Raw genomic sequence first — 25,304 nt, forward strand, 5'->3', positions numbered from 1 at the left:
ATGCCATGTCATGTGTTCAGCTGTCGCCTTAGATACATATAACCTTTGAAGGCGAGGAATAAGAGGGAAATAATACATCTTCTTGAAAGCCTTCTCTTTTTGTTCTCTACCAGTCCCTTGACCCCGTCGTTGATATCTTGGAAGATTACAAAACTTGCATTCTCTAAATTCCGAGTCAACACCCCAGAATATCATACAATTATTACGACAGCAATCAATCTTTTCTACCGGTAGTCCCAACCCCCGAACTAATTTTTTTGTCCGATAAAAATTATCAACCATTGAATGGCCTTCAGGCAACATTTCTTTTGCTAACTGCACAAAATCATCGTAACACCTTTCTGAAAAATGGTGCTCCGCTTTCATGTGTAGTAATCGTGCAATAACAGACAGAATTGAATGATTCTTGCATCCAGGCCACAGTTCACTGTTAGCTGCACTTAGCATGTCAAACAATTGTTGTGCTGCTACGTTTGGCGATTCCTCCATATTATCCCAATCACATTGTACTCTACTCGCATCGATTACCATATCATTGCATTGATTACCATACAGAAATTGATAAGGCTGAACTTCTAAACTTATCGGAATGGAGTGGCCTGACCCACTGGCAACTCGAGCTTCACCATGATGTATCCATTCGTAATAATTTTCCACGAACCCATGTTTGCACAAATGAAGTTTCACTGTATCGATGTCTAAGAAGGCTCGATTTCGACACTTCTTGTGATTACATGGACACCTCAACTTATTACCATCCATAAAACTGGGATTACCAACTGCAAACTGTATAAACGCCTCCAATCCTTGCAGGAACTCTTGTCTTAATATCCCATTGACCTCGAACCTCCAGTACATCCAATCTCGATTATTTTGCATTTTTTTTTACCTAATTAACAATGTGTTTATAAAGGGCCATGTCATGTAATTGCATTAGTCTAAACCATCCTTAAAACATGCACCTAATGTAATGTTCAATTTACAACACTTATAACTAACTAAGGTTATTTCTATAATAAGGGTAACTATATATAAATGTAAAATCACTAAGTTCATTTATTGAATACAAAGACTACTATAATAAAGGTAAGTGTACTATCTACATATTGAATTTTTCGGAAAAAAATTTGGCAGCATTTCGGCACAACACAATCAAATCTCAAATACAAAAACAAATCAATAAACACTTCTATATCATACCAACATTCTCCAAAGGCAATATGGCCACTACTAGGCCTCCAATCCAAACTCATCATTCATTTAAGTCAAAAACATATTTAAGAGTAATAACGACAATAATATAAAATAAAGAAAAACACAGCCAAAACTTCTCAAGAAAGAGTTGCCAATAATTAAGAACATGTAATAACCTAAACACACAAAAAATTATTTATATAAATTCCAATTATTCTTCAAAAAAAAAAAAAACAATTGGACCAATTAGTTTTTGTACGTGTTATTATTTTTGTTCAGTACTTTCACAGAGTTAGTTTTTATGCATCAACTACGTATACGCTGATCACTACAAAAAAAACGCCATTTTGCGACCGATAAATCGGTCGCAAAATGGCTAACATCGGTCGCAAATTGTACTTTGCGACCGATCTGCGACCGAAATATGTCGGTCGCAAAATACCTGGTCGCAAAAAATAATAGCGACCGATTATACCATCGGTCGCTATTTTGCGACCGATTATATCGGTCGCAAAACTGGAATAATCGGTCGCAATTTTTGGTCGTGGTTTAATTTGAAATTCAGTCGCTAATTTGGTCGCAGGAAAAACGGTCGCAAATATTTTTAATCGGTCGCAAATCGGTCGCAAAATGTTAATTTAAAATTGTAAGTTTCGGTATCAAATCGGTCGCAAATCGGTCGCAAATTTAAAAAAAAATAAAAAAAAAATTAAATATTATTATAAAACCAAAATTTTTCCGCACCTGTGAAAATTGACATATATACACATATATATCACACACGCAATTCAAGAACAATGTAAAAATGAAATTTTTATTGTACTGAACAAATTAAAATATCAAAATATAAATAAAAAACTAAAAAGGTCCAAAATCAAATCTATGCTGCTGCTCATCTGCAGGATCCGATGTCGGATCGCCGGGAGGAGTACCTGCTGGATGTGATGTAGCGCCAGGAGGGGTGACCAAGGTATCGTCTGCAGCATCGGGAAGTGGCTGCTGCTGAGACATCGAAACATGTCGGTCTGTAGCAGGCGCAGGATCAGAGGAAGAAGTACCAGCACGGGGCTCACCGGACAGCCGCATCACATGCGCTCTAAGCTCTGCAATCTGTCTCTGCTGATCAGCAAGCTGAGCCCGTATATCATCATCATACTGCGAGTCAGTGTGCTCCGGCTGTCGTGCTGCGCTGGCTGTAGAAGCGTGAGCTGCTGAGCCAGTGTAAAACTGTGATGCCTGAGACCCGATGCCGTATACCTTCCTCTTCTTCTCGCCCCCTACAGCCTCGAGATAAAGCGCTACCTCGTCAATTCTTGACTCAGCTTCGGATTCATCGGTCTGAGAAGTAACAATACGCTCCCGAGCTGTAGTATAATTCTCCTGAAAACAAAAAATTAATTAATCAATGCAATTGCAAGCTTTATTATATTCAACTTTATACATCTTCACAATGATTAGAGGGTAAATGTAAAGATTATTCATTGTTACTTACATTGACGCTCAGCGCACGTCTGTCGACAAAGGTATTACGATCGTGGTCCTTCGTGTGAGTGTATGTAAACACCTCCATCGGTGTGGGCTCACGACCTAATTCTTTAGCCTGTAATGAATTTTTATGCATGATATATTAATATATATAGTGTCCTTTCATTAAACATCAGTTTCTTGTAAAGGGACTAGTTCACTTACTAATAATCGAGCTGTCTCTATAGCAGATATAGATCCGCCTGTGTGTCGCGAAGGTCCTGCTCCATCACCGCCAGTCTCACTGCGCCTATTTTGTGCAAATATCTCCCGCTTTCTCTTGAATGCAGGATCCTCCCAAGCCTTTTGCCAGCTCTCCCATATCTCCTGAGACACGCACTGCTGCTTCTTACCGCTTCTTCTCATCCTATAGGTCAAGTCAGCGTATCGATCGGCGCATATCTTCTCCCAGGCTACTTTCAGCATAGCCGTAATGGCCTCGTCCCATATGAAATGTTTCTGCAAAAAAAATGAAATATAGCGTTTAAACACTAAGGATGTATCTTGAATTGTAAACATTGAATTATGATATAACTTAAACCAAAGAATACCTGGAACTCCTCCCAATAAAAGTCTCTCGCCTCTTGTGGTACGGCATCCCATGTGTATCCTTCTTTATGCAGCTGTAGCTTGATTATCTTCAAAATTTGCCTCGCTGCTCGAGAGGATGGATATATGCTGAAAAAAAACAGAAGTGAAATATAATTACACGAAAGCATCACAGTTATGAATAAGTACAAAATATAATTACAAAATATGCCTGCAGAAAATTTGAATAAGTACTTACTGTCCCGCTACCAAACTGAGGGTGATACGTGGATCTGATGAAGCTGCAAAAGAAATGACAAATGTTATAAATTTTTAGATAATTAATATATAATTAAAATGACAGTTATGACATTTATGATTACCTTGCACAGTAGGTGACTGTGCAGCTGGTGGAGTCTGTACTGGTCCAGAAGAGGAAGGAGCAGAAGAGGAAGGAGCAGAAGAGGAAGGAGCAGAAGGCTGTGACGGCGGCAGTACTGGACGCTGAGCTGAGGATGAAGCCCCAGACGTACCTGAAGAAGGATGTGATGGCGGCAGTACTGGTCGCTGAGCAGATGACGAAGCCCCAGACGTACCTGACGAAGGACGAGGGATCGACCCTCCTCGTCCACGGGCACTGCGTCCAGGGCCATGACCTCCACGCGAACCACTGCCGGACGCGTCAGAATCAAACGGTCTGCCTCTAGCCATCTGTACTGCAGATATCAGAACCTAGATAAAATGAATTTATACAGTTATATGAATTGTAGAACATGTGGTAAATATGAGTAAACAAAGTGAATACCATTGAAATTCTTCATTAATAATATTAATTACATATACATTTATCAATTTGTAACAGTAAAATTGCTCTAAGTTTTAAGTGTCTTCAATATCATCTGCTTCCTCCTCCTCTTCATCAGCTTCCTCTTCTTCATATTCGTCTTCTGAGGTACCCATGATGATTTGATCTTCTTCCTCTTCATCATCTGATGGTCCTATTTCAACATAAGATCGGCTTTCATCATCCAATCTATCTGTTAAATCTTCAACAACTTGCATCGGTTGCGTTTCAACCATAACTTCTTGAAATGCCTCCGATACTGCGAGTGAAGAAGATTGTTTCGTTTCAAGTGCATGAACAACTGATCTAGCCTTGATTTTACACACTGCCATCCAATCGCATCTATCTCGTTTAAACGATGGAAATGGGACATAGTACACCTGTGCAGCTTGCATTGCCAAAACAAAAGGTTCATACTTTGTATATCTTCTTCTTTGATTAATATCAACCAGATTATACTTAGGATGAACCTTCGTGCCAATGTTTGGCGTAGGATCAAACCATTCACATTTGAATAAGATTGTGCACTTCATTGGTAGGCCTGGATATTCTAACTCCAAAACCTCAACCAATTTCCCATAAAAATCGTTTGACACGTCACTGTAGTTTGATCCCTTTATGCACACACCGCTGTTCATTGTCTTTCTGCTTCTCCCATAACCCTCAGTGTGAAACTTGTAACCATTTACAAAGTAGCCAGAGTATGCATTAGCAACCGGTAATGGCCCCTTTGCCAGATCCGTAATAAATCTGTTACGAATATCGCTTTCCGAGCTTCGAGCCTATGGGAAATAGTAATGACATTCGTGAGATTTAATAAATGTACATTCCGTATTGTGTACATTGAAAGTAACTTACATAATATTTGAACCATTCTGCAAATTCCGTGTCCAGCTTTGCATCAACTGCAGTATCAGTCAAATTGAGATATTCTACTCTACTCGCATCGAACACCATATCATTGCATTGATTACCGTACAGAAACTGATAAGGCTGAACTTCTAAACTTACCGGAATGAAGTGGCCTGACCCACTGGCAACTCGGGCTTCACCATGATGTATCCATTCGTAATAATTTTCCACAAACCCATTTTTGCACAAATGAAGTTTCACTGTATCGATGTCTAAGAAGGCTCGATTTCGACACTTCTTGTGATTACATGGACACCTCAACTTATTACCATCCATAAAACTGGGATTACCAACTGCAAACTGTATAAACGCCTCCAATCCTTGCAGGAACTCTTGTCTTAATATCCCATTGACCTCGAACCTCCAGTACATCCAATCTCGATTATTTCGCATTTTTTTTTACCTAATTAACAATTTGTTTATGAAGGGTAAATTATATGTAATTGCATTAGTCTAAACCAACAGTAAAACATGGCACTAATGTAATGTTCAATTTACGCTTAGCTTATAACTAACTAAGGTTATTTCTATAATAAGGGTACCTATATATAAATGTAAAATCACTAAGTTCATTTATTCACTAAGTTCATTTATTACCTTTACCCTAATAAAGGTAAGTGTACGATTCCACATATTGAATTTTTTTGAAAAAAATTCGGCAGCATTTCGGCACAACTCAATAAAATCTCAAATATAAAAACACTTCAATAAACACTCCTATATCATACCAACATTCTTCAAAAGCAAAATGACCACTACTAGGCCTCCAACCAAACCAAACGCATCATTCATTAAAAAAAAAATTAAATTTTTATGAATAATAACAACAATAATAAAAAAAAATACATTATTTCATAATTATAAAAAAAGAGTAATTTCAATTACATGTATCATAACATAATTATTATTAAAAAAAATTCAAACTATCATGTTTATGTCTTATTTGAAAATCAAAATTACATATAAATTAATATTATCATTTTTTTATTTATTACTATGTAGTTATAATATTTAGTTATCCTATATATATATATATATATATATATGTTAGTTTATACAAGAATAGAAATGCATTATAGGAACAATAATCCAAATTGAATTTTGGCAATATCAAAAGTAAAAATTCATTTTGTTCCAAAAAGGTCAAAAATGAGATTTTTAGATTTTAAGCCCTATTATTATTAGGTGTTTGGATATGTGTTCTTCAATGGTATCATTTAGTATTACATTCATTTATTAGATATGTATTTGGGTATTAGATTTATTTTAAAGTTTTAATTAATTAATATATTACATTTATTTATGCGATTTTTATTTCGATTCAAAATTTTTTTAAGTTCGTTAGATTTAAATGAATTTCATAACATTAGATTATATTCGATTTCTTATGACACATGGTAAAAGTGAGATTTTTAAGCTTATTACTATTAGGTATGGTGTATTTTGATATGTTTTTTTTTTTTTTCTATTGAAAGTTGCTAATATATTAATTATTTTAATCGGGGTTATGATTATAATAATTGAGTATGAGTAAATTTACAATGGGATAATGATTTTTACATATTTTTACAAAGTAAAGTGACTTGCCCTTACTTGTTTTTACAATTTAATTTATGATTTCTTACGTTTAATTTTGCATATAATTATTTTAATTTATATTTACTCTAATAAATTTTATTTTTTACACTATTAATGAATTATTATTTTTATGTATATATTGTTCCCACTAATTACAATTTTTAGATTCGCTGGACAATTATTATTAGCATTTAACCATTTGTTAGCAGATTAATTGAAGTATATATTTTCTATAATTGATTTAAACCGTTTTGGAATAAAAACTGGGCCAAACCGATTGCATTTTTTGGTTCAATTTGGTTCAATTATCAGAATATCCAGTCTCTTTTTTTCATCTTAATATTTACCAAAATCTGACAATCTAAGTTCAAATTAAAAGGATAGTTAATTGCTTGAGTACACTAATCCAGGAAAATTGCATCTATAGGTGCCAGATTTTTCACTTAATTTCAATAATCATTTTAGTTCAGTTTGGCTCCTCAATAATCACTTAATTTCAACAAGCTGAAACGATCGACCTGCTGGTGGAATAAATCAAGAAAGGACCAAATTCAAGGACAAAAGGATAGTTGCTGTATGCCTTCAGTTAATTAATCATTTTTTTTTTTCTAAATCGAACCAAATTGAAAAACTAAAATTTTCTTCAAATTAAAAAGAAAATGTATCGAAACCAAAGACTGAAAAATCAAACTACATCGGTTCAGTGCAGTTTTATCATTTTTTTTTTTTGCAAGTTTACTCACCCTAAATTTAGGTTCAAACAAAGTATTTATAGACAAATAATTATGCCCAAATACACATAAATCGCAAATAAAAAAAATAAAAAAAATGAAAAAAAAAATCGAAAAATCGCAAAATACCTGGAAAAATGTCCAAGAAGACGGGTGGAGCAACCGGAGGGGCTGGAACGGCGTCAGGAGGGGCGGCAGCGGCGTCAGGCGGGCTGGAGTGGCGTCAGGAGGGGCTGGAGCGGCCTGCAAACAGAGGAGAGGAGAGGAGGAGAGGAGAAGAAAGAAAGAAGAAGAAAGAAGGAGGAGGGCGTCTGGCGTTTAAAGCCCTAATAATTGCGACCGACAAGTCGGTCGCAAATCGGTCGCAATTTTTAAACCTGCGACATCGTTTTACATGCAGTCCAATTTGCGACCGATTTGCGACCAAATAAATCGGTCGCAAAAAATCGGTCTCAAATAAGTCGCACATCGGTCGCAAAAATCATTCCAAATTTTGAACCGCTAAATTTTGCGACCGATAAACCTTAGCCGCAAAATCGGTCGCAAAATCGGTCGCAAATCCGTCGCAACTCAGTCACAAACTGAGAAACAAGATCGCGGGAATTTTTAGCGCTAAAATTTGCGACGGTTTTTTCTTCTGTAGTAAATCTGTCGCAAATTTGCGACCGATATCTGTCGGTCGCAAAAATCGGTCGCAATTTAGCGTTTTTTTTGTAGTGGATCTTAAGATATTTACAATTAGTTTTTGTAGTTTGGAGTATATATTGAAAACTGAAAACTCTTAAGTACACATCGCATTTGCATATTTCTTTTATATTTCTTTTTCGATTAACTTGAATAAAATGTAAAATATTATATAATAAAAAGAAAATTGCTTTCATTTTCAATCCCATAATATTTATAATCTGTATATTTGAAATGACACTTGCTTTAAGTAGTTTGAAATCCATTACATCTAAACCTTTGAAACTTATTATAGATTTTGTTTAAATTCAAATACATAAATATTTAACAATTCAAACAATAAATCTATATTATATTCTATCAAAGCAGACTTTGAAACTTGAACGAAGTGGTTGCAGACTTTGAAATGGTCTACTAAAGTAGCTATCAAAGCAGTTAATTTTGTAATAAATTCGCTTCCGAGTTGGTGAAGTAGTTAAAAAAATTCATCCTTCAAACTCGTTGAATTTCTGGTGGTTGTACAGTTGGTAATTATTTTTATTTAAGATGAGGGGAATGGATGTGATTTCAATTTAATTTTTCTTAGTTATTAATTGATTGTAAATATCTGTATTTTTGAAGAGTGATTAAAGAACATAAGTCAGAAACACGTGGTTTAATTTTGGATTGTTGCCTTAGTAAGTTAAGTCTCAATCAATTGCTATCATTTTTGTTATTTCTCCAACGGTAGAATTTGGGACCTTTTGCTTTTTACTTGTTTAGTTTGTTTGGGACCTTTTGCAATCATGTGTATTCTCAACCTCAACCTTCTCCCCTATATTAGGCCAAATTTTTAAAATATCTCTTTAAATGGAATATTCAATTTCCAATTACAAAAAAAAAAAAAAAAAAAAAAAAGACTATATTTGTTCATAGACCATATATAAACTTTCAAAATATGAAATTTTTTGAAGATTTGACATTGACCAACTTTTAATTTTCTTCATAAAGTAAAAACTTGCAGTTGAATTTAAATTTCTGCCCTCATTCAACCTTATAAGAGCTTTGAATCCAACTTGCAAATTTTATTTGTGTACAATTTTTATGGGTTGACGTAGTGCCGGATCTAGAGATAAGAAGAAAAGGAAAAAGGAAGTTTTTGTGGGCTGGGCCTCAAAATGGATCAAGTTAATTATAGTAGCTGGGCCATTAAAATCAAATCACTTTCTCTTGGTCTACTGTAGAATATACAGTTATTATATTGATGATGTCTGAATTTTCTTTTTTTTTTTTTCTACTTAGATGTACAAATGGAAAATATTTATAATTAAGCGTGAAATAGTATTTTGGTACAATTAAGTGCGTTTAACTGGAAGTTCCCACCTGAAAATCAAAATTAGCTATTTTTTTTTATTAGTTAAAAAAAGATATAAACAGTAAAAAATAACAAAAATTGAATGGATATTTAATATTTTGATATCATTCATTGTGTAAAATGATTTATATTAAATTTTCAGAGAAATAATACGGTCAAATGCACTTGATTCCAATGTTTTCAATAATTCATATCTTTAATTGCTATTTTTCTCTTAATTTTATTCGGCAAACAAACGCATGCTAGTAGATTAATTGCCAGAATTGTCAATCACAATCGCTTAAGGTAACAATAATACTAATAATAATAATAACAACAACAATAACAATAACAATAATACTAATAATAATAATAATAATAACAATCACAATAATAATAATAATAATAACATTAATAATAATATTAATAACAACAACAATAATACTAATAATACTAATACTAATAATAATAATAATAATAATAATAATAATAAGAACAGTAGTAATAATAATAATAATAACAATAATAATAATAATAATAATAACAATCACAATAATAATAATAATAATAATAATAATAATAATAATAATAATAACAACAACAACAATAATACTAATAATAATAATAATAATAATAATAATAATAATAATAATAATAACACTATCCTAAAAAAATTCTAATCGCAACTCTATATACAAAATCAACCATAACTTAATATAATAAAAACAAATAAAATCGAAAAAAAAAAATTGGAAAAATTAATCGCAAAATAAAACTAACCTCAGATTGTTTCGAAACAGAGTGACCGAAGTGTAAAGGGAGTGGGGCTGGCGGCGTCAGGCGGGCTGGAACAGTGTCAGGAAGGGCTGGAGCGGCGCTGCGGACGGAGGAGAGGAGAGGAGAAGGAGAAGAGAGAAAGAAGAAGAAAGAAAAAAGAGAGGGCGCGGCGTTTAAAGCCCTAATTTTTGTGACCGACACATCGGTCGCAAATTTTATAACCATCGGTCGCAATTTTTAATGAGCCGACGTCATTTGACTAGGCTCAAAATTGGCGACCTGTTTGCGACTAAATATATCGGTCGCAAAAAATCAGTCGCAATTTAGTCTCCAATCGGTCTCAGAACTTTGCCCCATTTTTTACGCGCGAAATTTTGCGACAGAAAAACACTTAGTCGCAAATCGATCGCAAAATCGGTCGCAAATCCGTAGTACACAGGTCGCAAATCATTAACCATTCTCGCGGGAATTTTCAGCGCCAAAATTTGCGACCGATGGATTATACGTCGCAAATCGGTCGCAAAATTGCGACCCAAATAAGTCGGTCGCAAAAATCGGTCGCAATTGAGCATTTTTTTTGTAGTGCTATAAGCTCGATCGAGGCTCAAGATTATCTTTTCCAAAGCCATGCTTGCTATCTCGGTTCTCCGCTCCATTTGAAGAACCAAATCAACCACCCTTAGGTCCCCCAGCCGACTGAACAAGTCAGTATGCAGGTGCTCACCAAACAAAAGACTAGGGCTCGAGTCTTGAACCTCTGATGCTCTAGATCCACAAAGTCGAGCATATCCAAATATCACTCAATAAGCCTGGTCAAATCAATCTGGTCGTCCACCACCAACTCCATAGCCTCTACCACAAACAAGCCCAACATCCTCGTGAAGCTCCTAAAAAACCTGGTCCCTATCGGTGCAGCTACTGGAGCCCTCTTAGAATCACTGCCCAATAGAGTTACAAACTCCTCATATGTCGAGCACATCTCCTTGTTATGCATGACAAATTGAAACACATGAGCTTATAGATCCCATAGGTGAAGATATGCATCTAAAAAAGCCCAGTTAGTCGGCAAGCCTCTCAGAGTCACTAAAGAAGCCATACCATATAGGCTTAAATTAATCTTTTCAACCTTTGCCAACCTCTTGTCCTTTTTTGCATGCCATAATTGATAAATGGCTCCATTTTTGGGTAGAGTGCTTAAAAATAAAAAAAAACGGGCTCCGGGGCACAAAACGACACTGTTTTTAGGCCATTAAGGCTCCAACTACCTGCCTCTGGGGCGCGCCAGCACTAATATATCCAAAATCTGTATCGACGATACCGAATTTGATATCGATTTGACCCTACAATGGATATCAAAATGATACCAATTTGAGGGACTTTGGTGCAGATGCAGGGTATCTCGGTACCAATTTCTCTCTCTAAAAAAGAAAAAAAGAGAAAAGAGAGAAGAAGAGGCAATTTTCTAGAAAAATTGATCATTTTACTCAAAAGCTGGTATTTTCAGACTACAAGATTTTCAAAAATAATTTGGCAAATTGGACCTGAATTCTCTAAAAACACTCTCCTAGGAGTTAAGCCAAATAAATAAAAGTGGCATTCATTCATCATGCACAAATATTTTGTTCAACTAACCATGACTTTTAGAGTGGAGTTAAAGAAAAAGAAACCGGCATTCAGTGCAAAACACAATAAATAGGCATTCAGTGCAAAACTCAATAAATAGGCATTCAGTGCAATCCCACCTATGACGGGTAGCCAGTGCAAAACTCAAGATAGGCAGTCAGTGCAAAGCTCGAAAAACAAGTAGTCAGTGCATACTCAGTATAAACAGAGCGAACAGTGCCAAAATCAGAAAACTTAGAACAGGTAGTTAGTGCAAACTCAAAATAGGCAGTCAGTGTAAGTTCCAATGCAATTCAATGTACATCCAACTTAATTCAGTATAAAATAGGAAATCAGTGCATTTTTCCACCCAACAATCAGTGTATCAGATAATCAGTGCAAATTCACTCGAGACAGGCGATTAGCGCAACTTCCAATACAGTTCAGTATAAACAGGGCAATTAGTGCCAAAATTAGAAAAATCAGTGAAAATTCAAGACAGGCAATCAGTGCAAAATCAAAAATAGGCATTTAACATAAACTCACTCAGAACAGATAACCAGTTCAACTATGAACTAAGCATCCAGTGTAGACAGACAAAATAAGTAAAGCAGACTTGCAAAAGCAAATACCCGATGTTTTCATTAATAATATAGCCAAGGATTTACAAAGGAAGATGCTACTGTCAGAGCAGCATCCACCCAAAAAGCGCCATGAAGTAAGTCCCTAGACTGTTCAAACTTAAATCAATGGCCTATCCTAGAAGACGACAAAAACGGATAAAAGCAAGGACCCATGACCTTAACGGCATCTAAGATCATCTCGCAGTATCCTAACTTGGTCCTCTAGGAAGTTCTCTAGGGTCAGGGCCTTAGTTAGCACCCCGCGAAGCTGACCCACCAGAAATGTCGTCCCCTCGCACCGACCTGGAGGAGGCTGCGCAGTAAATAAAATTTCAAAGTCATTAAAGAGAGAGAGAGAGAGAGAGAGAGAGAGAGAGAGAGAGAGAGTGAGGGAGGGAGGTGTATCTATGCATATACTGGCACGCCCTGGGGATAGACCGGACGGTGGTCAGGGACGTATCTCACCCGCAGCCTGTACTTGGATAACAGGTCTGGCACCTTAGGTATGGCTGCCCGACGACCAGTCTCTAACCTCGATGGTGTCGCACAACCTAGAATCCTCGATAAATAAGGCTAGAGTCGGGCTCCCCTCTGAATTAAACACCTTTATGTAATTTTAATGCACTATATTTATGATATTACCATGCATTATTAGTATCCTCATGCATTGATAAACTGACATTCATGCAAAACACTGATTTAATTATGATCCAAACTGTTGATTCATTTCAATAGAAGCTAACACCTAGTCCGTGAACCCAATTATTCGAGGCTAGTGCACTTTATCCAAAATGAAAACTGAGAATGGGTCTATCATGGGGTTTTTTCCTTAATCTTTCCTCAAAAACAAAAAAAAAAAAAAAAAAAGGTGGTGACTCTAACACACCACACGCCTGTCAAAGCACTCCAAAGAGCCAACCCAACACACTTAAGAGTTAAACTGAGCCACAATCAATCTAAACAAACAAAAAGAAACCATAAGGAGTTCCTCCAGTTTTCGTGACGCACCGACAAATGGGCCCGTTTGGATTGACTCCGTCCTTCATATCTTTCCCATGGCGCTTGAAAGGAGGCTCACAGCTACACAACAATGTTCCTCTCAAAATGTGCACCCGATGACTACTAGGAGCAAGACTGGTCATCTTAAGCCAAAAGTCTTCAATACCACTTCTACTCTACCACTTGTTCCCACTTGTTACTCAAAAGTTACACCGGATGCAAAGTGGTGTGAGGCCATCTCATGAATGCAAATACTTTGTCCTTGTACCACGAACAGAAGCTCATAATGTTGTGGGTTGTAAATGGGTTTTTCGGATAAAATAAAAATCGGGTGGTTAAATTGATCCCTATAAGGCTCAGCTAGTTGCTAAGGGTACCACCAACAATATGGGATTGACTTTCATGACACAATTTCTTCGATTCTTAAACCCACTACCTTGAGATCTATACTTTCTCTAGTAGTCTCAAATAATTCGTTCACTAGGCAACTTGATTTGTCTAACGCATTCCTCCATAGTGATCTTGATGAAAAAGTATATATGCAACAACCTAATGGGTTTATTGATGTTGAGAAACCCGATTATGTGTGCAATCTCAATTGTTCCTTATATGGTTTGCAGCAAGCTCTATGGCAATGGTTTTATAAATTAAAATAGGCACTTTTGGAGTTGAATTTTAAATCTTCTTCTGCAAATCAAACATTATTCTTTTGCAAAATCGAAACAAAATATGTTATTTATCTCGTCTACGTTGACAATATAATTCTTACTAGCAATATTGATTATCGTTCGACAAGTTATTCAATCTTTGTAGCAACAAATTTCAATTAAAGATTTAGGGCCTTTGGATTACTTCCTTGGTGTTGTGGTACATCACTTATCTACTGGTCCTGTACCTACCCAAAGTAAGTATATTACTGATCTTTTAACCAAGGCTAATATGGTTGAGTGTAATAGTGATAGGTGTTATTTTTATAGTATTTTTAATATAGTTTTTATTAGGATTTTAGTATTTTTAATTACTTTAATTAGTTTTTATTTAGTTTTATTTATGATTTTATTTAAAGCTTCCTTGAATGATATTTCACTTGATCTTAAGGAATTTAGTAGGATTTTTATAGAAAAATAGCCAAATATGCTAGAGGATCAATTGTCAAAGACTTCTAGTAAGTAGCATACCCAAGGCGTGCTACCTAGCACCCTCGTGCTACTTTAAAGAGTTTAACTTGGGCTGAGATTTCATATTAAGCTCGTGCTGCCCACATAAAGATATTGTGGGATGTACCTTATTATAGTTGGAGTCCTATTTAGACACGGGGAGAGTCCTAATTGATAAGAAAAACAAAACCTAAACAGTTTCCTATCTCCAAAAGATTTCTTCCTCAATAGAGATTCACTTTCCTAAATGAATTCGACGAAATTCCAAAAAGTCTATAAAAAGAGAGAGCCTAGCCACAGTCGGGGGATCCATCTGTGAACCCCTACCCCAAATATCAAGCATATGAATGCAAATGACTAAGGGCAGAAATGCACGTGAATGTATGAGTCGCCACCTTATTTAATTATTTTAGGGTAAACTAGGAAAAAACCCTAAGTTGACTCCAATTTTAATTAACCTAATTACTAGATTAATTATCCCAATGTTTAAGGCACAATCTACGAACCCGAGGTGGATCCCGAGACTATGTCATGCTGATTAACCAACCTAAGTGAATGAATGCTTTGCAAGGTAATTGAAGTAATTGGACCAATTGAAATGTTTATGTGGTTTCGACTTGCCGCTCGGGTTTAAATCCCAAACGTGCCTACGTACTTCCATTTGAATGGAAGTTCAAAGTCAACGTAGTTCGATAGGCCTTTTTTGAAAGGGCTTTGAATGGGTATGCTTAATGCATGAGTGTGTGTATGCTTTGTGCATTTTGTTTAGGCATTTTGCCAAAGATTGATTGATTTGATTTAGGCATTTGTTGCCAAAATTGTTGATTTAAGGCTTTTAGCCAAAAAGATTGATTTAGGCAATTTATTGCCAAAAATTGATGTGATTTAGGCGATTGTCGCCAAAATTGATTATTTGAAGGCTTTAAAGCCAAAATGAGTTGATTTAGGCAATTTATTGCCAAAAATTGATTGGGCGATTGTCGCCAAAATTGATTGATTTGAGGTAATTTATTTGCCAAAAGTGTTGATTTAAGGCTTTTTAGCCAAAATTTCGATTTAAGCGATTTGTCGCTTAAAAAAGATTAATCTACTTATAGGCAATTTGTTTGCCGAAAGAGATCAATTGATTTGCAATGTAGGCAATTTATTGCCAAAGAAAAACGTGTTTTATTAAGGCCTTTTAGCCACAACTATTAATTAATTGGACTTAAGCCAGACTGTTCGAAATAAAGGCGATTATACCATAGTCATTAATTGACTAGGCTTTAGCCAATATTGTTGGATTTAGGCTTTTAATACCACGATTATTAATTAACCGGGCATTTAAGCTTAATCATATTTAATTAAGGCAGTTTTATTTTGCCAAATTAATGACGTGAATGCATTTATGCAGTTGTAGAATTAGGAGTAGAAGAGAAATATGCATGAAGTGCTAAAATTAAATAGGCAGAGTTTCGTTTATGTACCTGATTTAATCGACGGCCGCTTTTTAGCTTCAGCTTGAAAACTCCAAATTAAGCTCCTCGTTCGGGGAATATTAATTTAGGATTTATTTAATTTAAGTGACCAAGTATCACAACAACAAAATAATAAAAGCCTATGCTAAATGCAAAAAAGCAGTAAAGAATCGCAAGGAGCGTAGGGGAGAAAGAGCGTCCGTCAACACAGACTGAGTGCCTCAAAATGGAGTGTCGGGGACAATATTTATAGGCAAAATTCGGACTGGAGGGCGGCTGTTGCTGCCGTGGCCGGCGGCCGCTGCCGCTTAGGTCGGCGGCCGGAACCGCCGTGACCGGCGGCCTGAGACGCCGTGTCCGGCGGGCTGAGCCGCCGGGGCCAGCGGGTTTGCTAATTTTTCATTCCGGAGGCTTTTCCGGGAGTTCCGGACCTCCAAAAAATATTCCGGGACCAGTTCTGCGATCCTCGTAATTTTCCAGACGTTTCAAGTACCATATTGGCATACTTTCAGTGAACTTTCCGAATGGCCTCCGGTCCGGCCGGACTGTTTGCAGTCTGGGAAAACTGGCTCTTTGAGCCTTAAAATTTGGGTATTCACAGTTGCCCCCCACCGGCAACCATAAAAAATGATTTATGGGAGTCGGTGGTTGTCTGAAACACAAATTTTGAAGGCGAAAATCGGACGCGTCCAGAAGACCCGCCTTTTGGCTATTTGCTTATAAATAGCTTGAAATTCTCACTTTTCATTCATTCTAAACTCTCCAAAACAAAGAGTTCTCTCAAATCCTCTCAACTTCCTCATCATGACTTCTCCGAGCCACAGCAGCGACGAGGATTTTCTGGAGTCTCTGGGGATTTCCCTCGAGGAGGTCAATGTTACGGCGAACGCTGACACTCACGCCTCCGTAACTGGCATCTATGCCCAGGTAAGCTCCCTTTCACTTTGGTTTGTTTTATTATTTCTTGGGCCTTAGAGGCCAAAATGTGGATTTTTGGGCCTTTGTGGCCAAACTGTGGATTTTTGGGCCTCTGTGGCCAAAATGAGAATTTTTTTTTGGCACTTACTGTTTTATTAGTATGCATGCTAGGGATGTGAATTTTTTTTTTTTTGGCACTTACTGTTTTATTAGTATGCATGCTAGGGTAGAACTAATAAGATATTATCCTTAGTAAGGAACCGAGGAATAACTCTTAGATTGCTTTACCTTTTAGGACCCCCGTATTAAATTGGATGTGGGTGAGAGTTCTGTGGCCGAAATTCCGATCGAGATATTCGATCACCATAACCCAGTTGGAGCGATTATCAGTCCGTCTTATCTGGGCTACCTGAGGCATTTTGACATGGGTTGGAGCAGCCACAAGGAGTTACTGGGCGCCTTGGCCGAGAGATGGTGGGACACCACCAATACTTTCCACTTTTCTTGGGGCGAGTTGACAATGACCCCTGCGGACTTTTCTGTGATCTCCGGGATCCCTTTTGGCATTCGGCCGATCGAGCTATATGATGACTGGAGGACAGAGATCTCCCCTGACCGGATGGTGGAGCTGATTGGGATAGACCTGCCTCGGATTGTCGGGCCAGGCTCTGCTACTCCCATTTTGAGCGTTTCTAGACGCTGGTTATCCCTCCAGGCCCCTGACATCTATGCTAGATACAGGCGGGGAGAGCTGACGGCTACCCAGGTGGCCAGATTCACTTTGTTGCTGTTGTTTGCTTCGACCTTCTGGTCCAACAGGAAAGAGAAGTTTAATCCTTCTATCTTGAAGAGTTTGGAAAATCTGGCCCATTGGGAGGAGTATGACTGGGCCGGTGCTATTCTGAGCCGCATGTACGATGACATGTGTGATCTGAGTCGAGGCCACTGTAAACTCAGCGGGACCTACTACTTCTGGGAGGTAATGTAAAGAACATTCTTCCTTTCTGGGTTTTTCCGTTTATCTTGATTTTTTTTCTCACTAATTCTTGTTTCTGTTTTGCAGACTTGGGCATTTGAGTACTTTCCTTACACTCGCCCAGAACTGATTCATACTGATCTTGGATTAGGGCTGGTGCCTTCGGTTTGGAGATGGTACCGATCAAACCTTCATACCGTTCGGCGTAAGAAATCGCTGAGGGATCTGAGAGCCTTTTTTGATACTTGCACTCTGGAGCAGGTATGTGCTTAGTGATTCTTGAATATGCTAAATAAAAACGATTTATTAACACATTTGCATCTTTTATAGGTCGAAGTGGGGGCGATGAATGCCCGTCTATAGAGCTGGATTGAGGCTGATCCCGATTTCCATGTCGGGTAGGCAATGGGTTCTATGAACTTATTCTCCAATTGCTTGGCTACTTCCTCCTTGATTTTCAAGGACCATTCTGTTTTCAGCCTTCTTAGCTTCTGTTTTACTGGCTTAGCCTCAGGGTATACTGGAATCTTGTGCACCGCTATTGTCGGGTCAATTCCTGTGATGTCACTTGCCCTCCACATGAAACAATCGGCAAACTTCTTCAAACATTCACTGACCTGTTCCCTGTTCACACAGTCAGATGCAATGTATGTATGTTCATTTTCTTCTTTGCCAATTATTATTTTTTCTTTTTCGTTTTTTATTTCGTTTATTTCTTTTTCATTATTTTTGCTTGGAAATGCTTGGAAAGATAGACACGCGGGGTAGTCAATGATTTGCAAGCCTTTATTGATTATGACGGAATCATCCTCAAAAATTACATCAAATTTGAAATCTGGATTTTCTAAATCCGACACAGACGACTCAGAACTGGAACTGGACTCTGACTCGGTTTCAGACTCGGGGTCAGACTCAGACTCAGTACAGGACTTGATTACAGACTCTAGGTTTGACTCGGGAGGGGGTTTATCAGCAGCGCGCTCATCCTTGGCGTACCAGTTGGTGAGAAGCCCTTCGTATGGCTTGATCAGGCTCAGCAGGTCTTGATTCCCATCACTTCCTGTAATGACTGCAACCTCGTCAAAGAGACTGGCCTGCATGAAGTCTTCCACTTCTAGTTCAGTTATTGTTTTGGGCTTGTTGCCCCAGACATCAAAAAATATCTCTAAACCAGGCAACATCTTCTTAGCAGTCGGGCAGCGAAATGGTTCTTGGAAGCCACGATAAGGAATCGTTTCTCCTGGTTTGCAGAAGTAACCATTCAAAGTCAAAAGGTAAGGCCGCATTTGTATACTCTCCTTCCTTCCTCTCCTGGTCCTCTTAGTACGGTCTTCATCAGTGGGCTCATAACCCAATCCAAAGGTCCCTTCATTCACCGGACACTCCCAGGCTTGCAGTGTGGGGTAGGTCTTTCCGGACCTTGCCATAATCATTCCCGGCAGATAGGACATCTTCAGCATTAAAGGCACTATGCAGTTTATTTGCACCGTCCCGAAATCAATGAGAATTCGAGAGTTTGCAATCTTTCCTTCTATGAACTGCATAGTGTCATATTGAAATCCCGAGAGGGGCAAATTGGCAGTTTCAGGGTTGACCTCAAAGAGAGGCTGGCCCTTTAGTTTCTTGAGCTGGTTGTAGTCATCCCCTTGAATAGTGATGACCTTATCCTCATAAGGAAACTTGACCTTTTGGTGCAGGGAAGAGGGCACCGCCTTAGTATGATGTATCCATGGTCGACCCAGAAGTAGGTTGAAGCTAGTTGGCACATCAATTACTTGGAACGGGACCTCCATCACAGCTGGCCCAATTGCTAATTTTAAGGTAGCAACCCCCAATATTTCCCTCCGGGTGCTGTCATATGCTTTCACTATCTGGTCTGATGGAATGAAATCTGTTTCTTCCAACCCTAGACAGCTGGCTACCCTTAGTGGGCAGACGTTCAGTGCTGACCCATTATCAATGAGAACCATGGGCACAGTTTTATCTCTGGTCTGAACAGTGACATAAAGGGCATTGTTGTGACTGCCTCCCTCCTTGGGTAAGTCATCATCAGAAAACCCGATGCTTTGCATCTTTGATGATTGGGTGAGGGTGGATATCAGCACTTCGGGGCTAACCTCCACCGATGTTTGTAGTTGACTCAAAGCCTTGCAAAGAGCTTGGCGATGAGGAAAGGATGATGCCAGAAGTTCCCAGATTGACATTTTAGCCTGGGTCTTCTTCAACTGTGAGAGTACCGGGTCTTCCTTTGGCTCATCTGCCCTCTGGTAGGGGTTATTTTGGACTTTGTCCAGGACTAGTGGTTCATATTATCTTCTGCTCCTGGTTATAGCATCAACCTCTTCAGTTAGGTCATTCAGATCCAAGACACAGATTTCATTCATTTCTAGGAATAGCTCGAAAGGATCGATCAATTCCTGGTCAGCAACAATAGCAGTTACCCCGTGATTTGGTAAGGGATTAGTACTAATGTTTGGCTTACTCCTTGGAATAATTGAACCGTTGTCCACCAGGTCTTGGATGCGGTTCTTAAGCGTCTAGCACGCTTCAGTCTTGTGCCCACTACCCTGATGGTACTCACAGTATTCTTCGGTTCTGTAGTTCCTTGGTAATGGGTTGGGTGGTGGCCTGGCTTCCAAAGGCTTAATGTAATTTGCCTTGACAGCCTCTCGGAATACCAAAAGGATTGGCATCCCGAGATCAGTATATGTTCTTCTCGACTGATTGCCATTTCTCATATTTCCCACGCGTAAAGAATTCATGGGGGGTGATGCTTGCCACTTCGTGGACTTTGCTAGCTTGGCTAGGTTTCTTGTATTTGGAGGTTCCCGAGTCTTCTTTCAGTTGCCCCATTTGAATTAAATCTTCTACCTTCGTAGCAGTGGCAATGAGCGACTGGAACGTTAGTAGGTACTGGGTTTGTAGTTGTTGTTGGTAGACAAGCTGCAGGTTCTTTATAATTATGTCCACCTGTTCTTGCTCAGAAGGCCGGTTAATCATTTGGGCGGCTTTGGCCCTCCACCTCGTAAGGAATGAGGAAAAGGGTTCGTTGTTTTTCTGTTTGGTGGTTTCTAGTTCCCTCCGAGTAACATCAACCTCCATGTTATAATGGTATTGCGTATTAAACGCATTGCAGATATCTTCCCAGGTTTTCATCTTAGACCGGTCCAGACTGACAAACCACCTCAAAGCAGCACCAGTCAGGGATTGTTGGGACAACTAAGCAAGGAGCTCGCTGCTCAATCCAAACGGGTTAAGGGCACCCACATACATTTTCAGGTGCGTCTTGGGACAAGTGGTTCCATCAAACTTGTCCATGTTAGGCATTTTGAATTTTGTAGGAAGTCTTGCTTCGGGGAACAAGGACAAGGAGTCCATGTCCACTACTTCCTTGTGTGTCTTAAGGGCAGTAATAGACCTTTCCAGGAGTTCTAGTTTCTCTCTCATTTTCTGAGCTTCCAGCTCAGAAGCAGTTCTGGAGGGCATGTCATCCAGGTTAAGGGTAGGGTTTGTTGGTTCAGCAGCAGGACCCTGATTGGAGGTAGCAGGTCCACTTCCCCCAGCGGAAGCCCCATTTCCATTACCACCACCTAGTTCAGCTATCAGGGCAGTCCTTTGGGCAGCCAATGCCTCATTCATTCTGGCCTCCATTCTGGCCTCCAGTTGTTCAATGAGGTTTTGGATGTCAGTGAGTGATGTCATTGGTGCAGTTGGAGTTGGTGAAGTTGGTGAAACTGGTGAGATTGGTGAAGCTGGTGAGGTTGGTGATAGCACTGTAGGTGTGACTGGAACTTGGATAGGCACTCGAACAACGGGTACCTGATAGGATAAAGGTAGCTGGATTAGGGTACGGTGTTTCATGTATCAGGGTAGTGATGTGAGGTAGATCGACTCTTTGTCCAACTGTGCATGACTAAACAGGATATTTCATGTTCTTCTTAATGTGATGATATGTCATGAATGCACACAACATCACGTCATAATCCGTTTATGATATGATTCACATCATTGGGTGCATACAGTCCTAAAGGATAGGTTCTATAGGCTATGACACAAATAGAGAATTGGCTTATTAAGGGACCCTCGAACCTTGAGCATGGATATACCTAACCACATGTGAAACAAAGAGTTTCGCGTGGGTCCAACGGTACGCATACTCATGGGCCATCCCCAAAAGGATTAGGGATGGTTTGCGGTAACAGGGAGGACGCTTTGGCTGTCCGTCGACATAATCAAAGAGACCTGCCGATCAGCGCAGCTTGCTATCCAGACTCAGAAATTTGAACAGAGAGAGAAGAAATTCATTTTTTATGCAATGGAGAAAAGGATTCTCAATCGTGCAAATAAATTAACAAGTTAAAATGTTTTAATTAAATTGTACAAATTGAGTCCAAATTTCCTCATCTCGTATTCTTAAAGAAAGAATACTTTATTCATGTTAGGGTACCCTGCAAAATAAAGCATAGTAAAATAATGCCCTAAAGAAGGGCAGGTTAGTTTACACAACAATCGTAGTCCACTTTATGCAAAATGATTACATAAATATTGTCCCCAGCAGAGTCGCCAAACTGTGAACCCCTACCCCAAATATCAAGCATATGAATGCATATGACTAAGGGCAGAAATGCACGTGAATGTATGAGTCGCCACCTTGTTTAATTATTTTAGGGTAAACTAGGAAAAATCCCTAAGTTGACTCCAATTTTAATTAACCTAATTACTAGATTAATTATCCCAATGTTTAAGGCACAATCTACGAACCCGAGGTGGATCCCGAGACTATGTCATGCTGATTAACCAACCTAAGTGAATGAATGCTTTGCAAGGTAATTGAAGTAATTAGACCAATTGAAATGTTTATGTGGTTTCGACTTGCCGCTCGGGGTTAAATCCCAAACGTGCCTACGTACTTCCGTTTGAATGGAAGATCAAAGTCAACGTAGTTCGATAGGCCTTTTTTGAAAGGGCTTTGAATAGGTATGCTTAATGCATGAGTATGTGTATGCTTTGTGCATTTTGTTTAGGCATTTTGCCAAAGATTGATTGATTTGATTTAGGCATTTGTTGCCAAAATTGTTGATTTAAGGCTTTTAGCCAAAAAGATTGATTTAGGCAATTTATTGCCAAAAATTGATGTGATTTAGGCGATTGTCGCCAAAATTGATTATTTGAAGGCTTTAAAGCCAAAATGAGTTGATTTAGGCAATTTATTGCCAAAAATTGATTGGGCGATTGTTGCCAAAATTGATTGATTTGAGGCAATTTATTTGCCAAAAGTGTTGATTTAAGGCTTTTTAGCCAAAATTTCGATTTAAGCGATTTGTCGCTTAAAAAAGATTAATCTACTTATAGGCAATTTGTTTGCCGAAAGAGATCAATTGATTTGCAATGTAGGCAATTTATTGCCAAAGAAAAACGTGTTTTATTAAGGCCTTTTAGCCACAATTATTGATTAATTGGACTTAAGCCGGACTGTTCGAAATAAAGGCGATTATACCATAGTCATTAATTGACTAGGCTTTAGCCAATATTGTCGGATTTAGGCTTTTAATACTACGATTATTAATTAACCGGGCATTTAAGCTTAATCATATTTAATTAAGGCAGTTTTATTTTGCCAAATTAATGACGTGAATGCATTTATGCAGTTGTAGAATTAGGAGTAGAAGAGAAATATGCATGAAGTGCTAAAATTAAATAGGCAGAGTTTCGTTTATGTACCTGATTTAATCGACTGCCGCTTCTTAGCTTCAGCTTGAAAACTCCAAATTAAGCTCCTCGTTTGGGGAATATTAATTTAGGATTTATTTAATTTAAGTGACCAAGTATCAAACCAACAAAATAATAAAAGCCTATGCTAAATGCAAAAAAGCAGTAAAGAATCGCAAGGAGCGTAGGGGAGAAGGAGCGTCCGTCAACACAGACTGAGTGCCTCAAAACAGAGTGCCGGGGACAATATTTATAGGCAAAATTTAGACTGGAGGGCGGCTGCTGCTGCCGTGGCTGGCGGCCGCTGCCGCCGTGTCTGGCGGCATCCACCGCTGTGGCCGGCGGGTTTGCTAATTTTTCATTCCGGAGGCTTTTCCGGGAGTTCCGGACCTCCAAAAAATATTTCGGGACCAGTTCTGCGATCCTCGTAATTTTCGGGACGTTTCAAGTAACATATTGGCATACTTTCGGTGAACTTTCCGAATGGCCTTCGGTCCGGCCGGACTGTTTGCAGTCCGGGAAAACTGGCTCTTTGAGCCTTAAAATTTGGGTATTCACACCATCCATTGTATATTTCATCTCAGATTCTATTATTTTCTACTTAGTTTTCTATTTTTGTAAAATTTCAAGTGCTCAAGTTTGTGAAAAGAATCAAGGAAGCCGTCCACGCTATTTGTTGACTAGTTTTTATCTCTAAACTCTTAATTTTGTTTTTACTTTTCATCATTCATATTGATTATGGAATTATTTTCAAGTTTAATTGAGTTTTATTTAATTACTATGTCGAACTAAACTCTCATACTAGGGATTTGATGTAACTTAATTTTTATTCCAATTTATAATAATAGATTTGTTTTTCCTTGTTCAAAGTATAATTTATTATTGAAATTAATGCTTCCAGGCAGAGTTTCTCTCCTAGATTAATTTATTTCATTAATCACTATCAGAAGAAGGGTTTTTGATATGAAAAAGATAATAAATTATATGGGAATAATAACTTGATGTGGAAGCTATAAGGTTTGACTTTTGGGGATTTTCATAAATTAACGACCTTAGGTTATAAATTCTTAAACAAACTATAAAACTTAATGATTTAATTCATGTTTAATTGCGCTATTGGAGGATAGGTAATTAAACTAAGATAAAATAGCTAATAATAAATCGGGGGATTAAAATTAATTATCAAACTAATAAAATAAATTGGATAGAATTAAGTGAAGTTAAAATCCCTAGTAGCTTATAATCCTTGATTTCTTTTCGTCAAATATTCTGGTTTCATTTGTTATTCATTATTTTATTTTGTTTTTCAATCTATTCCCCTTATTGTCGTTTAAATAATAGTAGGTAACACAATTTTGGTACTTGGTCTACAATATTCGTGGGACGATACACTACTCACTCTTTATTACTTAGTTCCGATTTCATACACTTGCGAAAAAGCCTGTCAAGTTTTTGGCGCCGTTGCTGGGGATTGGCATCTCCAATATCAATATCAATTAACTTATTATTAATTTAGATATTTTTTATTTTTTTGTTTGTTTGTTCATTTAAATATTTGTTTATATTATATGTAGTGTTTTTTTTTGTTTTTATTGATTTTTATTTTCATTAATTTCTTGCGAAGTATTTTGAGATATTTCATCGACAAATAGTCGCATATTTTAGTCGACAAATAGTCGCATATTTTAGTCAACAACCGTCGGAGCCATTTTATGTCACTTGGGCAAGATTTAACAAATTATTCAAGAGATTTCCTTA

The 25,304-nt window shown here is 37.9% G+C and overlaps 1 protein-coding gene across 1 annotated transcript; it reads right to left on the minus strand.

Moving 5' to 3' along the window:
• Positions 1 to 1,981: 1,981 nt before the first annotated feature.
• On the minus strand, positions 1,982 to 7,523 carry LOC149498211 (uncharacterized). Its single transcript, XM_089717254.1, has 7 exons — positions 7,441 to 7,523; positions 3,630 to 3,962; positions 3,506 to 3,548; positions 3,270 to 3,396; positions 2,884 to 3,177; positions 2,687 to 2,794; positions 1,982 to 2,574 (listed from the first exon to the last, which is right to left on the minus strand). The coding sequence occupies exons 2-7, from the start codon at positions 3,955 to 3,957 to the stop codon at positions 2,053 to 2,055; spliced, it is 1,422 nt and encodes a 473-aa protein (XP_089573380.1). The 5' UTR covers positions 3,958 to 3,962; positions 7,441 to 7,523; the 3' UTR covers positions 1,982 to 2,052.
• Between the last annotated feature and the right edge of the window lie 17,781 nt (positions 7,524 to 25,304).

Source organism: Jatropha curcas, chromosome 2, assembly GCF_041381405.1.
Source record: "Jatropha curcas cultivar XTBG-Jc1 chromosome 2, XTBG_Jcur_1.0, whole genome shotgun sequence".
Classification (NCBI taxonomy): Eukaryota; Viridiplantae; Streptophyta; class Magnoliopsida; order Malpighiales; family Euphorbiaceae; genus Jatropha; species Jatropha curcas.

Coding starts and splice junctions, on each gene's coding strand:
- LOC149498211 (XM_089717254.1), bottom strand. CDS start 3,957: ATGGCTAGAGGCAGACCGTTTGATTCTGACGCGTCCGGCAGTGGTTCG. Junction 3,397..3,505: donor CTCAGTTTGGTAGCGGGACA/GTAAGTACTTAT, acceptor GTTTTTTTTCAG/CATATATCCATCCTCTCGAG. Junction 2,575..2,686: donor GACGTGCGCTGAGCGTCAAT/GTAAGTAACAAT, acceptor TTTTGTTTTCAG/GAGAATTATACTACAGCTCG.